We start from the raw sequence: 23,916 nt of genomic DNA on the forward strand, positions 1-23,916 counted from the left end.
TCTTATATATTCAATAACTCAAACTAACATCAATAGCACTACTAAAATTCATCATTCCTATGCGTAAGCACAAATTACATACTAGTTGAAAGTAATAAGATGGAATTGAATTAAGTTTAATAAAATTTTTATTAAAACATCCAAAATGCCCTTATACATTACTTCATTTATTTTAAAATAAGAGTGTACTAGTAATATTATTATAAAATAATTATATTTCGTTCCTTATATGTTGAACCAAGCAAAGTTACTTATTATATTTCATTTATTTCCATTATTTTATTTTTGATAGAGTTTCAATTTATGACATCTGCTCATGATGATTATTCTTTATAATCAAATCAAGATCTCTTATTTAATGACAATAGACTTTACTGATTGAACTAAATAGAACAAACTTCCATTATTTTATTTTAAAACATCAAAACACGATTACTTAATTATATTATTTTTTTTTTCTTTTCATTACTGTAAGGACACGATTAGTGACAAACCGTAGCGGTGTTGGGTTCACACGTAAAAAGGCCCAAACAATATCATTTGTAGAGCGTGGGTTTGGAAGGCTAGGCCTTAGTCACCAGGTGGTGGGTTTTTCGTGGTGTTCATACACGGTTAAGTTTTCTTCACCCCTGTAATCTTTTTCCTGGAGGTGGGCTGGGAGGCTCTGGTTTCTGGCCATTTTTCCCCGCCTCCCACTTTAGGTTACTTATTTTTCCTTTTATATTTGCCTGCGTTCATTGTCCTTCGTCCACGTATAGGATCAACTTTTCCAAGACTGATACTTGTCCCATCAGCTCATACTCAAAGTCGTTGGGGGTGGTTGTAAAAGTCAAAGAATGCGGCTCTGTCAAATTCAGAGCATTGAATGGCAGTAAGGGCAGCTTTCCCCGGATATTTTAGATTTCCTTTCAGACTTATTCCTATACCGTTTTTGCCCCTTTCTTTGATGGGGCTTTGGGTTTGCCGAGGACAGAACTGTCCTCGGCTGAATCTCAAGGCTATCCCGCCGAACTTGGGCCACAGCCTTTCCTTAGCTTGGGCCTCTGGCCCCCTTCACGGGTAAACGGGCCCGGCTCATAAATTATTTGGGCCCCACAATTACTTAAATACATTTTATTTCATTATTTTCCATTCTTTTATGATTTACCTATTTTATTCATCCATGAACTTCTAAATGAAGTGTTAGATTTTCATAAAATAAAAAAGGAAGGGTTAGATGCATACTTATAAATTGGGTCATGTAAGAGATCAGATGGTGTGGGTGTAGTGTAGCAGGTTGTGCTATGAGTGTTATTATGAACAATTTTTATCAGACAAAATCGCCTCGTTTTAATTGCATCAAAACTAAATTACATCGTTTTGAACTAAAAAGTGCGACTTGCTATTGTGCACCCTTAGTGCGATGGTCACTCTATACGTATTAGTACTTGTGGGGTGTTGGGGCATGGGCCGGGTAGAAAGGCTCCCAATTAAAACGATAGGTGTGGATAGGGACCAAATCAAAAATTTTAAACTTAAAAGGGGTAAGTTAAGAAATACTCAAAACTTTATGGTTGAAATTTACAAATAATTTTTTTTGGAGTGCTATGCCCCTCTTCCTTTTTTTTTAGATGGCGAAATTTGAATCCAACTCCAAGTTAGTTAAAACGAGTTTGGAGTCAAGCAAGAAAAGCAAAATGGAACGATGGTGGCGGTGGCGGAGTGGAAGCGAGAAATGGGTGCCATGGCTGATACTGCTTCTTCATATCGTCTCCATTCTCATTTTCACCAGAGGCTTCCTCCTCACCCGCACTGAGCTTCCCTTTTACAGCCATTGCTCCGATGCTTCCCAATCACCTTGCTTCTCTTCTTCTTCTTCTTCAAATTCTTCGCGTTGTTGGACCAAACCCGCCATCGATCGCCTCGTCATCATTGTCCTCGACGCACTCAGGCATTTCCTATCCCTATTTTCTCTCTTTCTTCTTCTTCTTCTTCTTCTCTTTTTCCAAATAATTATATATGTTGTTTTGAATTTTAGGTTTGACTTCGTTGCTCCGAGTACGTTTTTCGAAGGTTAGTGATCGTTTTTACTGTTTCGGATTAGGGTTTAAAGGATTAAGTAGAAGAAGAAGATTGATTGAGTTTGAGTGAATGTTTGACAGAGTCGAAGCCATGGATGGACAAATTGAAAGTGATACAAAGACTGGCTTCGGAGCGAGGATCATCGGCTAGGATTTTCAAAGCTATTGCGGATCCACCTACCACCAGTTTGCAGCGTTTGAAAGTCTACTTCTTTTCCTTACTTCACAATCACTAATACTTTATTTCTTCTATCTGTATTTGTGTGTGAATTTTGGTCTGCACTTTATTTATTCATTACTATTATTATGGTGATGCATTTATTCAAAAAAAAAAAAAAAAAAAACTATCAATATGGTGATCCTAAGAACTAGAATTCAATGTGTCCAGTGAGCTTTTAGCTCAAATAACAGCCACTTCTTCTTTGCATTAATAACGGGTGGGGTTCAAGACTCTCCGAGTGCGTGTATGACTTACCAATGGAAAAAAAGAGAGAAGAAGATTTGAGCTTACTAGTATTCAGATAGTAATGTAGTTGACAATATTATGATAAATTCTTTTGTGGTGATGAAAAGGTGTCATGTAATGCAGCTCCTTTGGAGACCCTTTTGTTGAGTTTGTTGGTTTCGGTGGAATTTCAATTAATTTTGGATGTGTTGGTTTCCTTAAAGCATTCAATACTTTTAGTTGTATTACTGGCCGTGAAGGACTCGAACAAAATTTACATGTGAAGCATGAGCTTTACCTCTAATAATGTCTTGTTCCTCTTGTAATATTTTCAGGGCCTGACAACTGGTGGACTGCCCACTTTTATTGATGTTGGGAATAGCTTTGGCGCTCCGGCAATTGTTGAAGATAACTTTATACATCAGGTGGGTTTTTGATTTCTTTTGCTCACATTAAGGACTTTCGCCTCATCAGTTTGATGGGTAGTGTGTACAAGTTGCTGTCCAAGGTGTTGGCTAATAGGTTGAGGGTGGTTTTGGATAACCTCATCTCTGAGACTCAAAATTCATTCATTGGCGGAAGGCAGATTCTAGATTCAGTGCTTATTGCAAATGAATGCCTGGATAGTAGTTTAAAGAGCAGAATGCTGAGTGTGGTTTGCAAGCTGGATATTGAAAAAGCTTATGACCATGTGAACTGGGAGGCCTTGTTTTATTTGTTGGGCCGGATGGGTTTTGGTTTAAAATGGAGGGGGTGGATTAAGGCTTGCGTTTCGTCTGTCCATTTTTCAGTCCTGGTAAATGGATCCCCTGAAGGTTTTTTTGGAAGCTCTCGTGGGTTGAGACAAGGGGACCCACTATCCCCGCTTTTGTTTTTTTTGATTATGGAGGTTTTAAGTAGACTCTTGAAGAAGATAGAGGAGTGTAATCTTATTCGGGGTTTTCATGTGGGAGTTGTGAACTCTGTTGGTGTGCGTATTTCCCATTTGTTATTTGCTGATGACGCTATCTTATTTTGTGATGCCTCTAGGGATCAGCGGCTGTTCATAAGGTTCGTGTTGTTGTGTTTTTAGGCTTTTATGGGTTTGAAGGTCAATGTAGGGAAAAGTGAGATTGTCTCTGTTGGAGAGATGAATAATCTAGATGCTCTGGCTAATATTCTTCACTGTAGAGTGGGCAGTTTGCCTATGAAATATCTAGGGATGCCGTTGGGAACTTCTTTTAAGACAGCCTCGATTTGGAATCCTATTTTGGAGAAAATGGAGAAGAAGCTATATGGGTGGAAGCGTCACTATTTATCTAAGGGTGGGAGGCTCATGTTACTTAAGAGTACTCTCTCAAGTCTCCCAACGTACTTTTTATCTCTTTTTACAATTCTTAAAGCTGTGGCTGCTAGATTGGAAAGTATTCAGAGGAATTTCCTTTAGGGGTCTTCTGAGGGGAGTTTCAAATATCCTTTGGTGGCTTGGGAAAATGTGTGTTTACCCGTTGAGATGGGTGGTTTGGGGATAAGAAGTGTGGTGCCTTTTAATCAAGCTTTATTAGGGAAATGGCTGTGGAGATACGGTCATGAAGTTACCCATCTTTGGCGGCGAGTTATCTCCTCTAAATATGGTGAGGGTCAAGGGGGGTGGAGCATTAATGTTTGTAGGAGGACTCATGGGTGTGGCCTTTGGAGAAGCATTAATGTAGGGTGGGAGAGCTTTTCTAAGCATCTGACTTTTGTAGTGGGGTAAGACACTCGTATCTGCTTTTGGCATGATAGGTGGATTGGTGACAATACTCTAAAAGTTCTCTATCCTAAGCTCTATGTGTGTTCAGCGGTCAAGGATGCTTGTATCTCTAAGGTTTTGTGGATTCCAGAAGGGGGTACTATTAGAGTGTGGAATTTAAGGTTTTATAGAGCTTTTAAAGATTGGGAGTTGGCTGCATCTTTTTCTCTACTTCAGCTTATCCAAACTCGTATTCCTCGGGGTGATAGGAGAGATACTCTTTACTAGTGACTTAAAGGTGATGGTAAGTTTGACACTTGGTCTTACTACCATGCAATTCGGAGTGCTTCGAATTCTTTGTTTCTTTGGAAGGGTGTTTGGAAACCAAAGATTCCTAAGTGCGTGGCGTTCTTTTTGTGGACAGCTGCACACGGTCGGATCCTCACTTTGGATAATCTAATGATTAAGGGTTGCCCTTTGGCTAATAGGTGTTGTATGTGTTGCTGTGATGGGGAGTCAGTTGACCACCTTCTTCTTCATTGTCCTGTTACCCATTCCCTATGGACTTTTATGCTATAGGCCTTTGGTATTCATTGTGTTATGCCAGGATTGGTGGCGGGTTTGTTATCTTGTTGGCATCAGTGGCTTGGGAAGCATTATTCGGACATTTGGAACTTGGTTCCAGGGTGCTTAATGTGGATTGTGTGGTTGGAACGAAATTGTTGATCATTTGAGGACAAAGAGAAGACGTTGGATGAGTTAAAGGTTTATGCCATTGTAGTCTTTTGGAGTGGTCTCATTGTTGGGGTTTTACGAATTGTTCTCTCTTTGAGTTTTTGTCCTCCCTTAGCTTAGTTTCCTGACTACCCTCTGTTTGTTGTGCTATTTGTTTCTTTTATTTCTTGTTGTTCATCATCATGAACTTCTTGTTTTTTCATTTTTCTCTCATTTATAATAGCTTTCTGATTACCTATCAAAAAAATTATTTTGCTCCTTTTATTGTGATGTAAATTTAATATAAGGGGCCTGCTTGCAGTTGGTTCAAAATGGAAAGCGAGTAGTGATGATGGGGGATGATACATGGACACAGTTGTTCCCTGATCATTTCAAAAAATCTTTTCCGTACCCATCTTTTAATGTTAAAGATCTCCATACGGTATGTCATGTTTACATGTATGTTTAACTTTCAAGTACTTCTTCCCTATAATATTTGATTGAGTAAGATGTTGTTAGTTGATCATTACAGGTAGACAATGGATGCATTGACCACCTACTTCCAACCTTGTATGAAGAAGATTGGGATGTTCTTATAGCGCATTTTCTTGGTGTGGTATGATTGACTTTATTTGTTAGGCAAGAATTGGTTATAAATTATTTAATTTGACCATATCCAATTTGTGTTAGTCAGGCAATATTCTGGTTGCAAAAGATTAGGATGTGGTGACTCTACAATGAGAACAAGGATATGAGGGAGTGCTCTAGGATTATCTCTCTTTACCACTAGACATGCACTCTAGACACTGATAGTTATTCTCCAAGCTGAATTTTATATATATTTATCACTAGACATGCACTCTAGCCTCTTGTAATTTTCAGAAGTTGACTGCAGTATGGATTTCACGTCAAAGCCAGCGTTTCCAAGAAAATGCAATTAAAGTCATATCATGTTTCTCATATCTTTAGAGATGCATGGCTTAAAAGAAAAAATCACTTTCAAATTCAATGTGCTGCATGATTTCTAAAATAAACTGAGGCGCTTAAAGAGTTTAATGAGACCAACTATGCTTTTAAGAGAGGGATGTTGGGCGACCAAGAGTTGTCTTGTTCGTATATAATTGTTGCAAGTCCCTTTGAGGGTTGAAGTTAAGCATTACCTGGTTGGTACTTGGTAATTACTAATTATTTAATCAGCTTGCTCTCATTTAAAGAGCTAGAAGAAAGTCAATCAGTATCATCCATGCTTAGGCCTGCCCTTGTTTAACCTTTTTGTTTTATTGCATTGACACAAACGATGTAATGTTTGCTATTTTATTCTCCTAAAGAGTTACATCAAGTTGTTTAGAGCTTCATGAGTCACAAATTATCACCTCCTCTTGGTGTATATAGTTGCATGCTGTAGGGGAAAACTAATATTCCTTGATCATTTATATGTGATTCAGGATCATGCGGGCCACATATTTGGTGTTGATTCCACTCCAATGATAGAAAAATTGGAGCAATACAATGCCATTTTAGAGGTATGTTTGTTGAATATATTCACACAAATCTTGCATTTCTCTTTGGTGAATTCCTTATCCTTGTTCTCTTGCAATTCGGCTTGGCACACATCAAGTTGCAATGACAACATTTTCAGGTTTTTAAATTTATAATTTTTCCCACAATAATCAAAGTTTCTGCTGGTTCTTATGCTGTTAGATGTTACTGTAAATTAACTATTGGAAATAGTGGGGTTTTTGTGGAATATTTGTTTTAGGTGCATAACAAGTTATTTTTATAAGATTGTATTTTTGGTGCTGTACTTCTTGAACTACCTAAAATCCTGCTTAACATTGCCTTCTTTCTGTCTTTGCTTACTTCAACAGACTGATCACTTATTCTGTTTCAGAAAGTAATTGAAATGTTGGAAAGCCAATCTGGACCAGGTGGCATACATGAGAATACGCTTCTTCTAGTGATGGGTGACCATGGACAAACCTTAAATGGTGATCATGGTGGAGGGAGTCCTGAAGAGGTGTAATATATATATTTCTACTATACTTTGCTGTTAAGAAATCCATTAATCATGCTAACTCTAGTAACATAATGCAGGTTGAAACATCAATGTTTGCCATGAGTTTTAAGAAGCCTACTCTTTCTATTCCGTATGAGTTTCATACTCCAACTTGTGAACAAGATTTGGTATTGCCTTTCTCTTACATGCTGTTGGCTTCAAGATTTCTCTCCTCAATTGGTTGCTTCCCCTTGGCTTTCTTATCCTTTTTCTACTTTTAGGAGGATGAGAAATTTCTTCATTTTAGAGTTGTTCCTTTCTTTGCTCGTGTCTCTTCTGCCAAAAAAGAAAAAAAAGAAAATATTCAACTAGAGAAAGTGTTAAAGGTGGATGAAACTTAATTAGATGTGGCTTTTGTAGAGTTTTAGAGATAGAATATATGGATAGACAATGTAATCTGTTGGTTGATTTCAAGCATGACATTTCCAGTTGATAAACAAGTGTTGGGTTTTTAGAGTCAAGGCCCAAGTATTTTTTAGTGGGTCGCTTTTCTTCTGGAATAATTTTTTTCATCCTCCACTTTCAGGATGGGAAGAAGTTCTGCATCAGCTCTATCCAACAGGTTGAAATGGTTTATCTATCTGATGACATATCTTTAAACTTCTTTTCTCTTGATTTAATTATTTTATATTTCTCATATGACCTGTATTAAGTCAAGTCACTCTCTGCAGCTTGACTTTGCAGTAACAATGACAGCACTGCTTGGTGTCCCCTTTCCTTATGGAAGGTGCAGTGTAAGCATCCCGTTGGTATCGACTTTTATATATGTTCATCTTATTTTTCATATACTTATAGGATGGATTTATGAATGATTGCCAAGCTCAACTTTATTTTTCCTCACATTCTTGTCAGTGATGCAGGATCCTTTGGACAAAGAACTATAAATTGTATATTTAATATTTAAATTTGGTTTAATGTAGAAATGGCTTCAATAATTACACTTTGGTGGAGTAGAGTTCAATGTAGCATGGATTTTCATGAGGAAGTTTAATTGGTTTTATTTCTGATTTTCTGGAGGAAAAAGAAATAAATGTAATTATCAGACCTTCTAGTCCCAATTAAAAACCTCAGGTAAATTAATCCCAGATTTCCTAAGCAATTGTACCTAGGAATGGAGGCAATCATACTTTCTAGCAAAGCTTAGAAGCTGTAGGAATCTGGCATTCCTTGTTCTGTTTGACAGTTTGACTAGAACTCCTCAATATGAAACTAAAAGATCTTTAGAAAGTTTGGCAGTTCAAACCAGCCATAGACCATGATAGGCTGGACATAAAGCCCAAAAGCAGATCTAAACTCACATACTGATGAAATGCTCGTAGGCCCACTAAAGCTCATTCTGGAAAATTTGGAAGTCTTTAACCCTTGACACAATTAAAAATAAATGGAACTTCCCTGGTTGGCCTTATATCAGCATTATTTTTTTAAAGCTAAAATTTGAGCATTATAATCAGCTCTTGCTGACTCTCAAAAGTCTTCAGTAGGTTGCTTGCAAAATCCTCCGTCTGCAAGTCCATAATGTTAATGGGATATGATCACCATAGATCAGCCTAAGATTAAAATGGTTGTACCTAGTGCACAAGCTATTGCTTTTGCGATCTCTGGGAGAGGTGGTTGGTCTTGAATGAAGATAAAATTTGTTCCCTTCGTATTGTTTGTGAACCTTGATGCTCATACTTGCTTATTTTTGAAACTGCAAAGCACCTTTTGTGTTCAAATTACACGAATCTGTGACTGTAATGAACTTCTATGACATTCATGTATGTGCAGAATTGCATTTTACTGTGATTATTTTAAGATCGAGGAGTTTGTTCATATTAGATTAATTTTATGAGGGTTATATGATGTGGTATTTAGTTTGTATCCCTGGGAAGAATTTTTTGAGGGTTATACTGGCTGATATATTTGTGGAAGTGGCATTTGAACATATATGAGATTATTTTCTCTTATTGCTTAAAAAACTTGTTCTTGTATATGAGAGAATTGATGTATTAGACCACTAACTCACTTTTGTTCCATTATGTCATTATTTGGCTTGAATGTTATTGTGGGCATTTTCTCTTTTAGGATTAGCACTGATGAGTGATGAAATTCTTTATTAACCAGCATTGGGCGTGTTAATGCCGATCTATATGGTTTAGTTGCTGATACACTGAACTTGGAAGATGCTCGTTTAGAAAATTGCCAAAATCAGTCAAAACTGGAACAATGGATGCAAAATTACGTCAATGTACTCTGTATCAATTCTTGGCAGGTACATCTCATATTGGCTTTAGATCATAAACAAAGATCTCACAATTCATCTCTTTTCCATTTACTTTAGTGGGTTATAACATGTGATCATGGTGGTGGACTTTATCATGACTTTCAAGTAAAGCATTTGAAGAACTTTTGCACGCTTTCAAATTCTTGGCATGGAAATTTATATTGAAAAGGTGCCAGCAGAACTAATCCTTCCTCCCCTAACGCTTTTAGTTATTTCTCGTCCAAGCTTGGCCAATGAGCCATTTCTCAACTGGCACTTCCTCCTCCTTTAATAAGGGATGGAGGGTGAGGTTGTGGGTTCAAGGCCCATTGGGTGCATGTAACACCCCCCCCCCCCCCCCCCCCCCAACTGAAAAAAAAAAAAAAACCCCCTCACCCAAGCTTCTTTATTCTCTTAGATCTCTGAAAGATTTGGTAACTTCTCCCTAAAAGTCATTTGCACCTCGTAACAAATTTATGAAGGTTGATCCTGCACATATTTGGCTCCTCTATTTTCCAGCATCCCCTAATTCATTATCAAGGTTTTGAGACACAATATTGATTCTCAACCACCTTTGCAGTGCAAGAACCATGCACACTTCAGACACCTTTGATTCCACATCAAAACTGAGCTCTTCCCCCCTTCTTTATGTTGGGTGGTGCTAATCATGATTGAGTCTAGATGATGGTACTTAGACTCAATTTTTACAAGCCAAGAAAATGCCTTATAAGCTTTTTCCTACCTCTTGGTTATGGGGTTTAGATTGTACAAAGAGAGATGTCATTGCCATCTCCTAAGTTCTCCCTGGGCTTTTCTTTTTTTGCCCTGTTCATGTCAAAGACCTCTTCTCATATGTTAATCTTGTTACACCATCCAAACCCATGGCTCCTTTGGCTTAAGTTACGAAATATTGTAAATAGAATGGTGGAACATGTAATTTGGAAAAAGGTTCGCATAACAATATCATCAAAATGCATAGAGATCTATATCCTTAAAATTTTGCATTGGGGTATGCCTCCAAACCTTTATGTATTAAGAAAGCCACGGTTTTTTTAATTCTGTTTTATTATTGTTTTAATAATTAGCTGGCTACAAATTCTTCATTTAGACACATTTTTGTTTTTGTTAATCATTACTTCAGTAACACTAGGACCCTTTTTGTTTAGGTGAAAAGGTATGTTGATGTTTATTCAGCGTCATCAGTCATTGGATTTTCCCATGAAGACTTGTTGCAAATAGCAGACATATATGCTCAAGCAGAGGGGAATTGGTCACATACAAAGAAATCACTGTTAGAGAAAAATGAATGCTGTGATTCATTACCTGCTCTTAAGAGGCAAATTGATTTATATTTTAATTTCCTAACAAGTTTTGCAGAGCTAGCACGCTCCAAATGGACTGAGTTTAATCTAAATATGATGGGTATTGGTTTTGGCATTATGTTAATATCGCTCCTTATCCATTTTCTTGCTATCAAGAGGGTGAACAAGCAGTATGGTGCTTCTTTCACTTCACGTGGAGATTCTGGGATTTCCTTTGGCTTAATTTGTGCTTGTTTTGTAGTAATTATACGTGCAAGCAGCTTCCTCTCAAATAGTTATATTTGTAAGCTCCTAGTCTCTGACTCTTCATGGCTTTATGGTTGCACATTCCATCTTATATGCTGACATTTGCAACCTTGTTTTGGGAACCGTGGGATCAGTGGAAGAAGGAAAAGTAGCAAATTTTCTTTTGGCTACAACTGGCTTTGTTAAGTTACGTTATTCAATCATGAAGAAGAAGATGCTATTAGAAGTAGGTATTTTGCTTGAGATTCTTGTAATTCATTTTTCAGCAACCTTCAATGTTGTGGGTATGATATTATAATTTGTATATAAGGTACATTTGCAAAGCATAGGATTTAGGTAATCGACTTAAACACATGTATTTTATATTCAAGTTTTTCGAGACTGTACATTAATCTAGGTTGGTATTTGATAAAGTTCAGATTTTGTTTAGTTTGGTTTTAAATTTTTAACTCATAAACATCAAATTGAGACCCTGTTCATTATTTTTACCAAATAATACCAAATCAAAACCAGTTACGCTAATGATGGTTTGTGTGGTTTTTTTTTTTTTTTTTTTTTTGGTTTGTGAGACCCTCTTAATACTTTTGTATTTAATATTGTAATATCATTTACAGAAGGTTATTCAAGATTTGTTTCTCTTGAAGCTAATGTTTCACTCATGTATTGCAGGCAGTTGTCTTCCTTCTTTTGATCACCTTCTGCAGATTTTCTATTGAAGTTGGGCTATCAAAGCAGGCTGCCACCTCACAATTTCTGAATGAATCTACTTCATTGATGACCAGTATTGCCTCAAGACTTCCTTCTTGGACATTTATAGCTGAGGTTGTGCCATTGCTAGTGCTGATTTTATTGGCATACTTGCTATACAAGACCATTTCTAGCAGATCTTGTAAAGGGATTTGGAAGTACGTGATCATGGGAACCATTTTAAGTTATTTGCTCATAGCAGTGCATTGGGCCTCAGAAAGTAGCATAAGGAGTCTTGCTTTGGTTTCTAATGTCATTGGCAGAAATTGCATCCCTCAAATAATTTATACAATTGGGTTTGGGCAATTATTACTACTGGCATTTGGTTGGCAGTTCAACAAAGATAAAGTTTTAGATGGCAAGGAAAACTTAGTTATTAAGACAATCGGGATGCTCTCTGCTTGGAGTTCAATAGTCATTCTTCTATCAGGACAACAAGGTCCCTTGGTTGCTTTAGCATCAATAATTGGAGGTGATTATTATTTTTGTACCTAAATCCTTGTTCTAGTTTTGATTGTACATAGGCTAGAGACATGCTTTTTGCAATTTTATATTCACATTAATGCAACATATTTTCTTAAGCTTTTTTCACTGCTTGGAATTTAGAGAATTTGTATTTGCATAGTCAAAGAAGTTCATTCAGTACTTATAAAAAAAAATATCAATCAGTGGATGATACTTGTGTGCATATTGGATAATATGAGCTTTGCAAGTCTAGCATGCTTTTTTCATAGAATTTGGTATATATAAAGATTGTGTCATTTCAGGTTATTGCATAGTGAGGTTGGATAATATAGAACAGGATGCCAAGGACAAAATTCGTGATGTTTCAGCTGTTGATCCTCTGTCTGTAACACAATGGAACCTTTTAGCTGTGTGTCTGTTTTTCTGCACTGGTCACTGGTATGTTGCTTGTTCTCTACGTTTCAGGTTGTAGCTTTGCTGATTCTACTTCTGGTATTCTTTATGTTACATCCTTAAATTCATTTGGTTTTACACCAATACTAGTTTTTTTTTTTCAAAATTGATGCGTGTGGGCTAGCGTTCACTCATTTATGCATTTGTCTTGCATAACCTTTTAAAATGTTTTCTTCAGGTGTGCTTTTGATGGCCTTCGATATGGTGCTGCATTTATCGGGTGAGTCATTGGCTTGTGCATACAAGCCTAAATAGAATTTTGAATTATCCATGTGAAGGTAGTTAGCCAAACTAACCCAATCAAATGAGTGACAAGTGACAACGCAGCTGTCACTTTTGACTTCTTACTTGAGCATGAGATCTCATTAATTGTTGACTCCCCCAATGGTGATACAGTCATGTCATTACTATTATTAATGCTCACATGGTCATTATAATATCCATTTCCTTGTCGATGAATGATTTGACACTATTAATTTTCAGGTTTGATGAGTTTATTCTTATCCGCCAAGCAATCCTTCTTACAATTGACACATTTGGTTTTTCGCACATCCTCCCGATATTTGGACTGCCATTTCTTGTCGCATGCCAATATATGTTGAGTCAGAAACGATTCATTTTAGTGCGGTTATCTCAAGTAAGTTCATTGCTTGCATGTGTTTGTCCTTTTGTCATATGTTTATTTATTTGCTAACGTAGGGAACATTTTTTAAAGAATAGCCCTTTGGAATTGCCTTTAGCCAGTAAAACCTACAAGTAACTGACCCCACTCACCAAAACCAGTTGCTGGGTTTTTTGTTATATGTTTATCAAATTTTCTTCTTTATTTTATTTTATATATTTATATTTTTGTAAAAGAGTATCATTTTAGTTGGGTCATGATATGGTTAGCTTGTCTACCTGTGGTAAACGGTGGTTGATTACCCCACCAAACTCTTTGGTTTAAAAGGTACTCTGCTTTTCCCCAATGGGGAAAGAGTGGGTTTGATTACCTGCAGCGTGCTCCCACAAATATTTACTTTAGGAAAAAAAAAGTTGGTTGATTACTTTTTTATATTTTTCAGGCGTATATGATGTATGGGCTCATCACAGCTGCTACAGTTACAGTCACGATGTTATGTGTCACAATTCACAGACGGCATTTAATGGTAAACACTAGCTGGATTGTTTCATTTATATCAATCTGTGCACATATGATGCCATACTGATATCTTCATAATATCCTGACAGGTGTGGGGGTTGTTTGCTCCTAAGTTTGTTTTCGATGTGGTGGGTCTTACCCTTGCGGATGTCTTAATTTGCTTGGCATCACTTTTCTGTTTTGGTCAAGCGGAGGACGATGTTCCAAAATCCTAGTACTGAGAAGCGAGAAATGAAAGTCATATTGCGAGCAACTCGGAACCTTCTTTTCAAGATATTTTGCTAACTGATTTTTGAACGATTCATTTTGTAAGATTAAGATAGAAATTACATAGGTACATTTGTAAGAACATTTAGAAATTCTAGAAAGAAAAAGAAAAGAATGTTTTTTGTGATATGCTTGTTTCGGCCCCCGCAGTTTACATGACTCTCCATCACCCTCTTTGTTCTCTTGGTTGATGACAAACAGAATCAGAGAGAGAGCTCTGATTCTGAATGGTATCCAGTTCGCTCATACTTTTCCCTGACTTCAGTGCCTAGATTGATTCCCATGCCCAGGATTATCAATTGGATTCTGGATTATAATCACATATATCATGTGGTTCTATCCATTCCTGTAGATCTATGGCTATTATCAGATACCCTAGAGTCTATTCAGTATACATGCTTCACTTAACATATCTATACCATAAATGCCAGCTATAAAATGCTCACATCATCTGACTTTGATGACTTCCCTCCAACTACTTTAAATTGTAGTCTTGCCTGCACTACAAAAAAAGGGGTCCACATAGTTCTACGCTACATGTTTGAATTGCCCTGTTAATAATTGTTGAATTATATTATTGGCGTTCTAGATTAAATGGTACATTCTGTTCTTATAAAAGTAAGATGGAGAATGAGTATTGGATTTTAAATCCATCAGGTGTGTAATTTACCAACAAAGAAGATATATTTTTGGAGTACTACATTTTGCTGTCTATTTAATACTGAGTGGTATTGGTGATGGATCTATGGTGATCTGTCAATCGGCTAGTGCCAGTTTTGTATGAGATGTATAGTGTGGCCCCTTTTTGTTACATTTAGTCGGTGGTGTTAGTTGGCATTACATTGTAGATTTGTTGTACTCACTAAGTCACTATGCTGTTAAAAGGGATGTGTTGTCAATCGGCTTATGCATGTTCTTTGTACGAGATGGGATGTAGTGTGGCCCGTTTTTGTTACGTCCAGTTAGCTGTATTAGTGGCATTAAAATTAATTGATATCTTGGTCCGATGATAAAAAGTAATAATCATGTAATTGATGGTAGCTCTTTTATCATTAGACTAAGGTACTAATTAGTTTTGGCATAAACAGGGATTGAACTCCAAATCTCTTATTCAACCATTAGAAATTTTAACAGTTGAGCTAAAAGAGGTGTGTTGTTGCAATTGTGGTTAAAGATCTTTGGTTTAGCTTTTTGGAGCAAAAAGTCATCATTGTGATTTCAAATTATGTTTGGGGGTTTTGGCCAAATAAGAATAGGTGGTCTGATTAATTCAAATTATGGGCAAAAGAGCATTTTGGACATGTTATTACGTGAACTCAAAGAAAGTTGTTAACATGATGAAAATAATCAATATAAGAATATTACTATTTTCACTTAATGTTTAACCTACCACTATTATACTTTAATAACATAAACATAACATCATAAATTTTGGATAATATTTCCATATGCCAACTAATTAACAACTCCCTCCAAAAAAAAAAAAAAAAACTGGACATTAACATGAAATTACAAATTTTTTATGCTAACTCCAAGCCAATGTAGAAACAAAAATTATAATTAAAAATTTCATCAAACAAATAAATGATTAAACCAACAATTAACTTACTACACCACATTTTTTTGAGAAGATTACCACATAATAAATAATTTCTAATTTATGTAATTTTTTCTTTATAATCTAAATTTTCCATCCCCTACAACTGCGTATTCTTGACACAATGGTCATTTTACAAGTATAAGTGCTTGTGGGGTGTGGGAGGTAAGAGCTGGAGTTCAAGTTTTCAGGAAAGATATTAGTGTAGAATTTCTATTTTGCTTACTGTATTATTCGTGCATCACACAGGATCATTGCTAATAGTTAATAAAATGAGCAGTAGTATTTTATACATTGTATTTTTTAAGTTTTATAACTGAAAATGTGACTTTAACAAGTCACGTTTTTCAAGTGTAAAACATGTTTTTTCCTACTAAAATGTGTGTTATGTCGTATTTTATACATGTACTTATTTTTAAAAATAAATTTTTTGCTTACTGAACATGTTAAACATATCTTAAACATTTCTTATATTATATTTCTACGGAAATATTTCAACTCGACTAAATTTTAATAAACTTGGTGATACTATTGTTGTTTATTGTGTTAAGGATAGTTGTTATATCTTATATACTCTCAAAAAAAAAAAAAAAAAAAGGATTGTTATTATATACGATAATTATGATCAGAATCAATATTTTAGTTTCGTGTTTGACTATTTATATTATATATTAAACATCAAATTGTCATATCATGTATTATATTAAATTCGAAACATAAATAGAATTTAAATCAAATCCAAATTAAATTCTAATTGTTTAACTTTTTTTTTTTTTAATTTTGGCGCCAAGCACAAAAACCAAGGGGACTAGTAATAACTCACATTTAACTATTGCTTTGACATTATATAAGTTTTTCTTATAAAACTATAACTTTTTCATAGCTTTGATTTACTAATAAATTGTGAGTCATTACCTATTATTTTTTGCATTAATTCATTACCTTGTTTCTATCTCTCACAGTTAGCCACATAAATGTTGTGGCAAAAGCTGTGATGCAAAAGTTGTCCACAAAAATTCTCTTTAAATATCTATAATCTTATATATCTATATTTATCTTTATATGTTATATGAAATAGGAGAAATTATTATGTACTCCTGAAATACCATAAATGCGTACTCTCTTCTCTTATATGAATGGTGAGTCATACTAATTAAATTCATGGTGGGAGCCACCATTTATGTGAGAGGAAATAATACGCATTTATGATACTCCGGAAGTACCTAATAATTTTCCATGAAATAGTATGACAGCATGATAATTTACTATTTATGTTACCACCTAGTGTGACTTACCTTTTACCCAAAAAAAAAAAGAAAAGAAAAGAAAAGAAAAAGAAAGGTAAGTCACGATAAATCATTGATTAAAAGTTTTGATCAATTAGTGTGTCACTAACTGCTTTAGACAATGTCATTTGCGCCCTAGATATTTTGATAAATGCCTTTTAAAACTATTGCTTTAAATTTAAACTAAAACAATGTATTTATTAGTTTAATTTAGTTTGAAAGGGACTTCTTATTTATGATTGGTATTTCTAATATACACCAAATTTAGCCCCACATAAAAAATCTAAATATCATTTTCTCTTATTGGCTTCTAGCATTTTGAGTGCTTGGTAAACCAAATGTTGTCTTCATAAGTTAGAAACTTAAGGCGTCGTTTGGGAGTTCATAAAAGGATGTAATAGAATGATTATAAAGGAATGGAAATGAATGAAATGTATTTAAGCAAGGGAAGTGAATGGAATGGAATTATGTAACCTTAATTGGATGTTTTAAAATAAATGAATGGAAATGAATGGAATGTAAGTAATCTTGTTTGGGATTAACATAGAGGGAATGAAGTGAAATTATTTTATTACAATATTACTTTTATACCCTTATTTTAAAATAAAGGGTTGAGTATATAGGGGTATTTTAGGAGTTTTAATACAAAATTCATTAAATCTAATTTCATTTCCTCCCATTCTTCCCAATTTCAAGAGGAATGAACATTTGAGATTTTAAGGGAATAGAGAGGAATGAGTGTTCTCTCCTACTCATTCCATTCCCTCTTACTTTTTTTTTTTTTTTTTTTATATATATATTTTTTTATAGAGAATTTCAATCTATGGCGTCTAATCCTGATAACAGCTCTTTATCATTAGACTAAGACACCAATTATTTTTTGGTGTAGACGGGAATTGAACCCCAGATTTCCATTCCCTCCCACTTAGATTCTTAAACAAGGAAAGGGAAGAATATTCTAAAATTATTCTTTGCATTCTATTCCATTCTCTCCTTCCAAATGAGGGCTTAGAGTTATTAATGAATCAAAGATAATTAAGATTGATAAATAGTAATGGATTCTCTTATAATATGATTGAATGATAAAAGGATGTGTTGAAGCACTACCAGAAAAGTGTTTTAAGAGCTTTAATATTTGTTCATAGAAACTAATAGATTTATTTTTAAATGTACCCACACATTGGTATAGGGTTACAAACTAGTTCTTATAATAATGTTGAATATTTTCTTTGAGCTATTAAGCTATTTTCAAATCGTAATATACCCATAAATACGTCTATTTAGATTCTTTCATTCTTTTATGCCTAATTTCTAATTTTTGTGAGTGTGTGTGTTTTTTTTATAATCTTGAAATCTAATGAAATGCATACATATTCCATCCTCTCTCTCTCTCTCTCTCTCTCTCTCTCTCTCTCTCTCTCTATATTAATTACTAGGATAAAGCAAACTATCCTATCCATATTTGTGGTTGAAATTTTGACATTAACCTAAAATTTACGTTATTATATATAATATTTAAGTTGGGAAAATTAAACTCTATTTCTTTTTCCCTTTTTAAATATATTTTTTCTTAGATTTCAATGATAAAAAACTTTACCAATGGAGCCTTATTTTTTTTTATTTTTTTTAATTATTATTATTATCTTTGATGAAAATTTGGATCAATAATTTTTAGGATAAAATACAATTTACCTCCTTATGGTTTGGCTGCATCATAATTTAGTTCACAAACTTTTAAATATTATCTTTGAACACATAAAATTTGGAATAAAATGAAAATTTTAAGGTTTTGTCCAAATTAATAAATTTTACATTTTGTTGACAAACAAATTACCCTTATTTGGATTTAACTGGATCAAAATTTAGTTTCACAATTTTTTTTTAATTGTTACGTTTTGATTCTCTATGATTTGGATTAAAATGAAATCATTAGGAGTACTTTAGGCGAAACCCTAAAAATTTAATCCACACTAAGAAAATATAAAAATTTATGAATAAAATTGTGATAATATCAACCACAAGAAAGTACAATTTTATTATTTTTACAAATGGAAGAAGTCTAATCAGGCCAGATGGGCCATGCTGAGCCAATATTCCACAAACCTCACCCTAATTTTCAGCCCAAAAAAACAAAATTTTAAAACCCGCTTGTCAAATATTAAACCCAGTCCGATCCACTGTTTGTTTCTATAAATACATTAATTTGATCTCCATACGATACTTCTAGGATTGTAGGCAGCTTAGTACTGTTCTTATCTTAAACCCTAATTTCGATCCCAGCAAAAACCCTAGCCCCCATCTTCTCCCACCACTCCTCAACACCCCAAAAAAAGAAAATGGTACTCTCTCTCTCTCTCTCTCTCTGTGATATTAACTAAGTAAATAGACAATCTTCTTTGTTCAATATGGTTGTTATTTTTGTTGTGTTAGTTATTTTTATTTTTTTTGCAGACTGGAGAGGCAGTGAATCCAAAAGCCTACCCTTTGGCTGATGCGCAGCTCACAATCTCAATAATGGACATTGTTCAACAAGCCGCCAACTACAAACAACTCAAAAAGGGTGCTAATGAAGGTCTCTTCCTTTTTTTTTTTTTAAAAAAAAAAAAGCCTTTTTGTGAAGTTTTTGAAATTGGGTTTTCTTGAGTTTCGTTTGATTTGAGCAAAAAAGTAAATTTGAGAACTTGGTTTTGATTTTTAATGTTGTTTTTGTTGTTGGGTCATATTTGTTTTCTTTTTTACTGATATGGGTTTTGCTTTCTAATTGGGGGGTTTCAGCTACGAAGACATTGAACAGGGGTATTTCTGAGATTGTAGTGATGGCCGCGGACACTGAGCCACTTGAGATTCTTCTCCATCTCCCACTGCTTGCTGAAGATAAGGTAGTTTTCTTTTCCTTGATCACTGTGTGGGAAATGCACTTGTTTTTTTAAGTGTTTAATATATGATTATATGGAATGAATTTTAGTTGGAATTAGCTTTGTACTTGGGTTGGGTATATGATTTTGTAGTAGCAAATAGTTTCTTTTCATATAATTTATTCATTTAATTATTTATATACTTGTGGATGGTCTGTGTTTCTTAGCATATTAGTCATTGTTGTCCTTTTGGTTGATTTTATTTGGACGCTTGCAGTTGATGAGATCCAATTTGAAATGTTGTAGTGTCTTTGAATAGACAGCTTAATTGATAAGTGTCTTTGGGTTTATGATTTTTATTTGTATGGATGTATGTGGAGGAAAGAAGTTGTAAAGCTTTTGGAGTGAGGTGGTGTAGAGAGTAAGTGTGAGAAACATTCACTTGGTTGTTTTTTTTTTTTTTTTAAATAAAAAAAAATATAATTAGTGGTTTGAATAAGGGTACTCTACTCCCCTTCCCTCCCCCTCCATCCAGACAGGACCTTAAAGCATGGGGCAATTGTTCTCTTTTCTTTTATTTGGCTATATTTCTTGCTTTTTGTTTCTTATTTAAACAAAAGAACCTGTCTCCCAATGAATCCTGAACCTACGAAAGCTTGGCCCCTAGTAATCTACCTTTTATGGACTCTTAACATGCTGTACTTTGGTTTACCTCATTTAAAATATTTTAGTATTCACAGGCTCTTATAAACTGAGGCAGTCAGTGGATAATATTTCATTAATTAAACTAGCCAAAAGGCATGAAGCTTCCTGGTGTTTCCAATGGAGATGTCTAGAGTTCAAATCTCCCCTCTCCCAACTGTCAAATTACAAAAAGAAATACCCATTAATCAAAAACTTTTTCCATTACTTAGACTAGTATTGTTACAAGATGAACAATGGAGATTTTGGAACAAGATCTGGAAGGAGTATATTTTTGGATTTATGATGGTAAATGTTTATAAGCTAAGTGAGCTATTTGTAATTCCTTATATATGAATGTAATATGTTCAATTTGAAGATATCACGCGGTTGGAAAAAAAATGTTTGTGTTGCCAGGTTTACACCAGTAGCATATGTTTTTCACTAATGTGGGCATCTAACTTTATTTTAAATGCTTTCATTTGTTTATAAATAACAAAACTGTATACTTAATTAAATATCGACTCATATCATTGTCCTAAGCTGTACCTCTAGAAGATAATACTGATTGTTTGGTTTTCTTTAAGGGTCATTTGCTTATCTATACACACAAACTTTTTGTGACTTCTAACATGTATTGGTTATGAACATGCAATACAATTAGACATTTGCTGTTGATTCTAGAAAGATTGCTATTGGAATCTGTTTACAAAACAGAATAATTCATGACTTGTCTGGCACATTAGCATATGCAAACTATAAGCAGTCTTGATTAACGGCAAACCTTTCATCCTGGTCATATGACTAATGAAGAAGTTAACTTTGGATACCTGTCTTGTTTAATTTGAGCTGGGTCTTAGCTCTGAGATTTGAAAGAGGTGCCACTACCTATCCCTGCAGTTCTTTCATGTCGAGGACATGGAGCTTGACCTCAAGATACTCTGTTTTGTTTACCTAAGCTAAATACTAGACTATAAGAATTGAGTTTTAGGATTTTATAGCTACAATGTAATTGGATTTTATTTTCTTTGATTCCCTGAAATGTGTCCTGATCCATGTTACAATTCTATTTGAATTTGGTAGAATGTACCCTACGTATTTGTCCCTTCGAAGGAAGCACTTGGCCGAGCTTGTGGAGTCACCAGACCTGTCATTGCCTGTTCTGTGACATCAAATGAGGGAAGCCAATTGAAACCCCAAATAGAGCAACTCAAGGTAGTCGTTGTTCTAATTGCCTTCTTATATGCTGTCATGTTTAATTTGTGTCTTGTGTCCTTTCTTTGTTGAAATTGGGTTGTGGATTCTGAGATTTTGTTTGTGAAATGTAGGATGCCATTGAGAAGCTCTTGATCTGAAATGTTATCGGGTGCATATTTTCGGTATGATGGGCTTCTTGGATCATAGTGGACGCTCCTTTAGAGGCTTTGACTGATGAAGTTGTTGTGCTACTAGTGACCTATAAGATTTGATCTCTATGCAATTGGGGAAATACTCTTAAAATGTATCTGCTAGGAGTTTGGATAATTGATGCTTTGATTAATGTTAAAACCTGCCTAATGTGATTTGTTTGCTTTTTGGCTGTAGTAGTTTAAGGAATCAATGAGTATTCCTTTTTGTTTTTTCGTTTTTCTTTTGCCTCCCTTACCTGTCTCTTTCATGCTATTGATTTGATCAACTGAATGTGACTCTTCAGTTTTTGACACATGGGTAGGAATTTGATGGAAGGGTTTTGGATCAAGTTTTAGAATTTGATAGGGTTTGTCGGAATCTTAAACACGATCAATATTTATACAAATCTTAGAAGTTTTATGACCCATACTTTCCACAGTTCCATATCTTTCTTGCCATTTTTCTTTCTACTTCCTTTATTTTCGGATCCCAAAATGAGAGGAGAGAGGAGATTCGAATTGGGGATCCTAGCATTATGAGGTGTGGATTCTGTTGATCCATGGGTTTCTCATGTTCTTATACCCAAGCATTATAAAAATCTAATACCAATAAGCCTACATTACTCTAATCCTCCGCCCGGGATGGGACTCACTAACTCGTAACATTGGTATTTGGAAGGAAGAGTTGGTCAGATTTTCTCCACAATAAGAGGCATTTGGCTAGCAAGTTGCGACTCAATGATCATTAAAGTAAAGCTTCGGAGGGAAACTAGAAAATGGTTTGGGAAGGCTTCGGGAGAAAGGGGGAAGTTCACATCTTTTGTCAGGTGACAATTTATAGATTCAAAATCACTAGAATCGATTTTTTTTTTTTTTTAAAGATGATTATACACCTTGCCAAGGCTATGGGATGGGGCTGAGCCTGATTGAATCTTGATCTTTCTTTGAAATAACATGGGTAGTCAGAACTTTTTTAGCACATGATTATTTGTTGGGTGTGTATAGTTCTTTCATTCCACATACACCAGCGATGACAGAACGAGTATTTTAGTTGGGAGGGGCAAGATTAAAAAGACAAGATTGTAAGCAAAATTTATTTTGAAAAAATTAATCAACATTTATACAAAATAAATCTACAATATTAATTACTTAATTTAACAAAACTAATAAATTTATAGCTCGTAACAATCAACTCAAGATAAATCTAAACACATAAAGTTTAAAATGTAATTTGATTACTCAAAATAAATCAATGTAAAATTGTGTAAAGTATAGCAATATACTTGAAAAGTTGTATGCTTTAAAAAAAATTGTGTAGAATTAAATTTTCTTTTTCAATCTTCAAAATTTTTAAAATTTGGATTTCTAGCAAAAGCTTAGTCTGGAAAATGTGAGAGTCAAGAGAAGAAGAGGAAAAGATTAATGGAGGGATAGAGGCATCAAGGATTTAGTGTTGTGAAACAAAACATGTGTAGTTTTTTTTTTTTTTTTTTTTTTTCTAATTTTAAATTTAAATTATAGAACCAATTACTTTGAGTTTTAGATCAATTTGATTTAAACTTAAAAAGTGTCATGATTTGAGAAACATGAGTATTAATTTACCTAAACAAAAATCAAAAAATATTATTTCTTTGGGGAGGGGGGGGGGTGTAAGGAAATATAATTTTTTTTTTCCTAAAAATCCTACAATATATGAGTTTTGGGAGAGGTCCAAGGGGCAATACCTCCCCTTGAGTGTGTTGGACTAACTCTTGTAATCGATAAGTACTAGTATTTTGTAACTTTGAAAGTGCTAGAACATGAATTGTATATAGTCAAAAAGTTAGATAAGCTTTTATAAGACATTTTTTTATAGGTGGTAAAATTTGTAGATGACCATTTTGTAAGAAAGGACACTTATAGTCATTTTAGAATTTTTTTTTTATCTTTTGGTTTGTCTTCTTATAAGACAACTTTTACCATAAATTGCCATACACATTTTTGAGCAATGAATCATAGATCTTTATATTTTCATAGTTTTCTATGTGTTTGTAATTGGTATGGCTATCATTGTGCGCCACAACTCCCCAAGTCCAAATACAAAGGATGACAGCATAAGCTCAGTAATGTTTTACTGTTAAATATGAAAATGAGCGGTCAACATCAACGACCAAGTGGGCGTGCCGGAGTGGTTATCGGGCATGACTAGAAATCATGTGGGCTTTGCCCGCGCAGGTTCGAATCCTGCCGCCCACGTTTTG

At 34.6% G+C, this 23,916-nt stretch overlaps 2 protein-coding genes and 1 non-coding gene across 3 annotated transcripts; all 3 read left to right on the forward strand.

Moving 5' to 3' along the window:
* Nucleotides 1-1,618: 1,618 nt before the first annotated feature.
* Nucleotides 1,619-13,996, forward strand: LOC115977056 (GPI ethanolamine phosphate transferase 2). Its single transcript, XM_031098692.1, has 20 exons — nt 1,619-1,930; nt 2,018-2,052; nt 2,142-2,263; nt 2,841-2,930; nt 5,253-5,372; nt 5,463-5,546; nt 6,376-6,453; nt 6,822-6,947; nt 7,025-7,114; nt 7,513-7,548; nt 7,658-7,713; nt 9,090-9,237; nt 10,395-10,833; nt 10,931-11,022; nt 11,466-12,015; nt 12,311-12,446; nt 12,640-12,681; nt 12,945-13,098; nt 13,526-13,609; nt 13,692-13,996. The coding sequence occupies exons 1-20, from the start codon at nt 1,677-1,679 to the stop codon at nt 13,815-13,817; spliced, it is 2,862 nt and encodes a 953-aa protein (XP_030954552.1). The 5' UTR covers nt 1,619-1,676; the 3' UTR covers nt 13,818-13,996.
* Nucleotides 13,997-18,945: 4,949 nt separating this feature from the next.
* On the forward strand, nt 18,946-21,917 carry LOC115977057 (NHP2-like protein 1). The gene is made up of 5 exons (XM_031098693.1): nt 18,946-19,091; nt 19,204-19,324; nt 19,528-19,631; nt 21,372-21,503; nt 21,617-21,917. The coding sequence occupies exons 1-5, from the start codon at nt 19,089-19,091 to the stop codon at nt 21,641-21,643; spliced, it is 387 nt and encodes a 128-aa protein (XP_030954553.1). The 5' UTR covers nt 18,946-19,088; the 3' UTR covers nt 21,644-21,917.
* Nucleotides 21,918-23,829: 1,912 nt separating this feature from the next.
* On the forward strand, nt 23,830-23,911 carry TRNAS-AGA. Its single transcript has one exon. It is a non-coding gene; the product is annotated as a tRNA-Ser (tRNA).
* The last annotated feature ends 5 nt before the right edge of the window (nt 23,912-23,916 follow it).

Source organism: Quercus lobata, chromosome 2 (assembly GCF_001633185.2).
Source record: "Quercus lobata isolate SW786 chromosome 2, ValleyOak3.0 Primary Assembly, whole genome shotgun sequence".
NCBI classification, from domain to species: domain Eukaryota; kingdom Viridiplantae; phylum Streptophyta; class Magnoliopsida; order Fagales; family Fagaceae; genus Quercus; species Quercus lobata.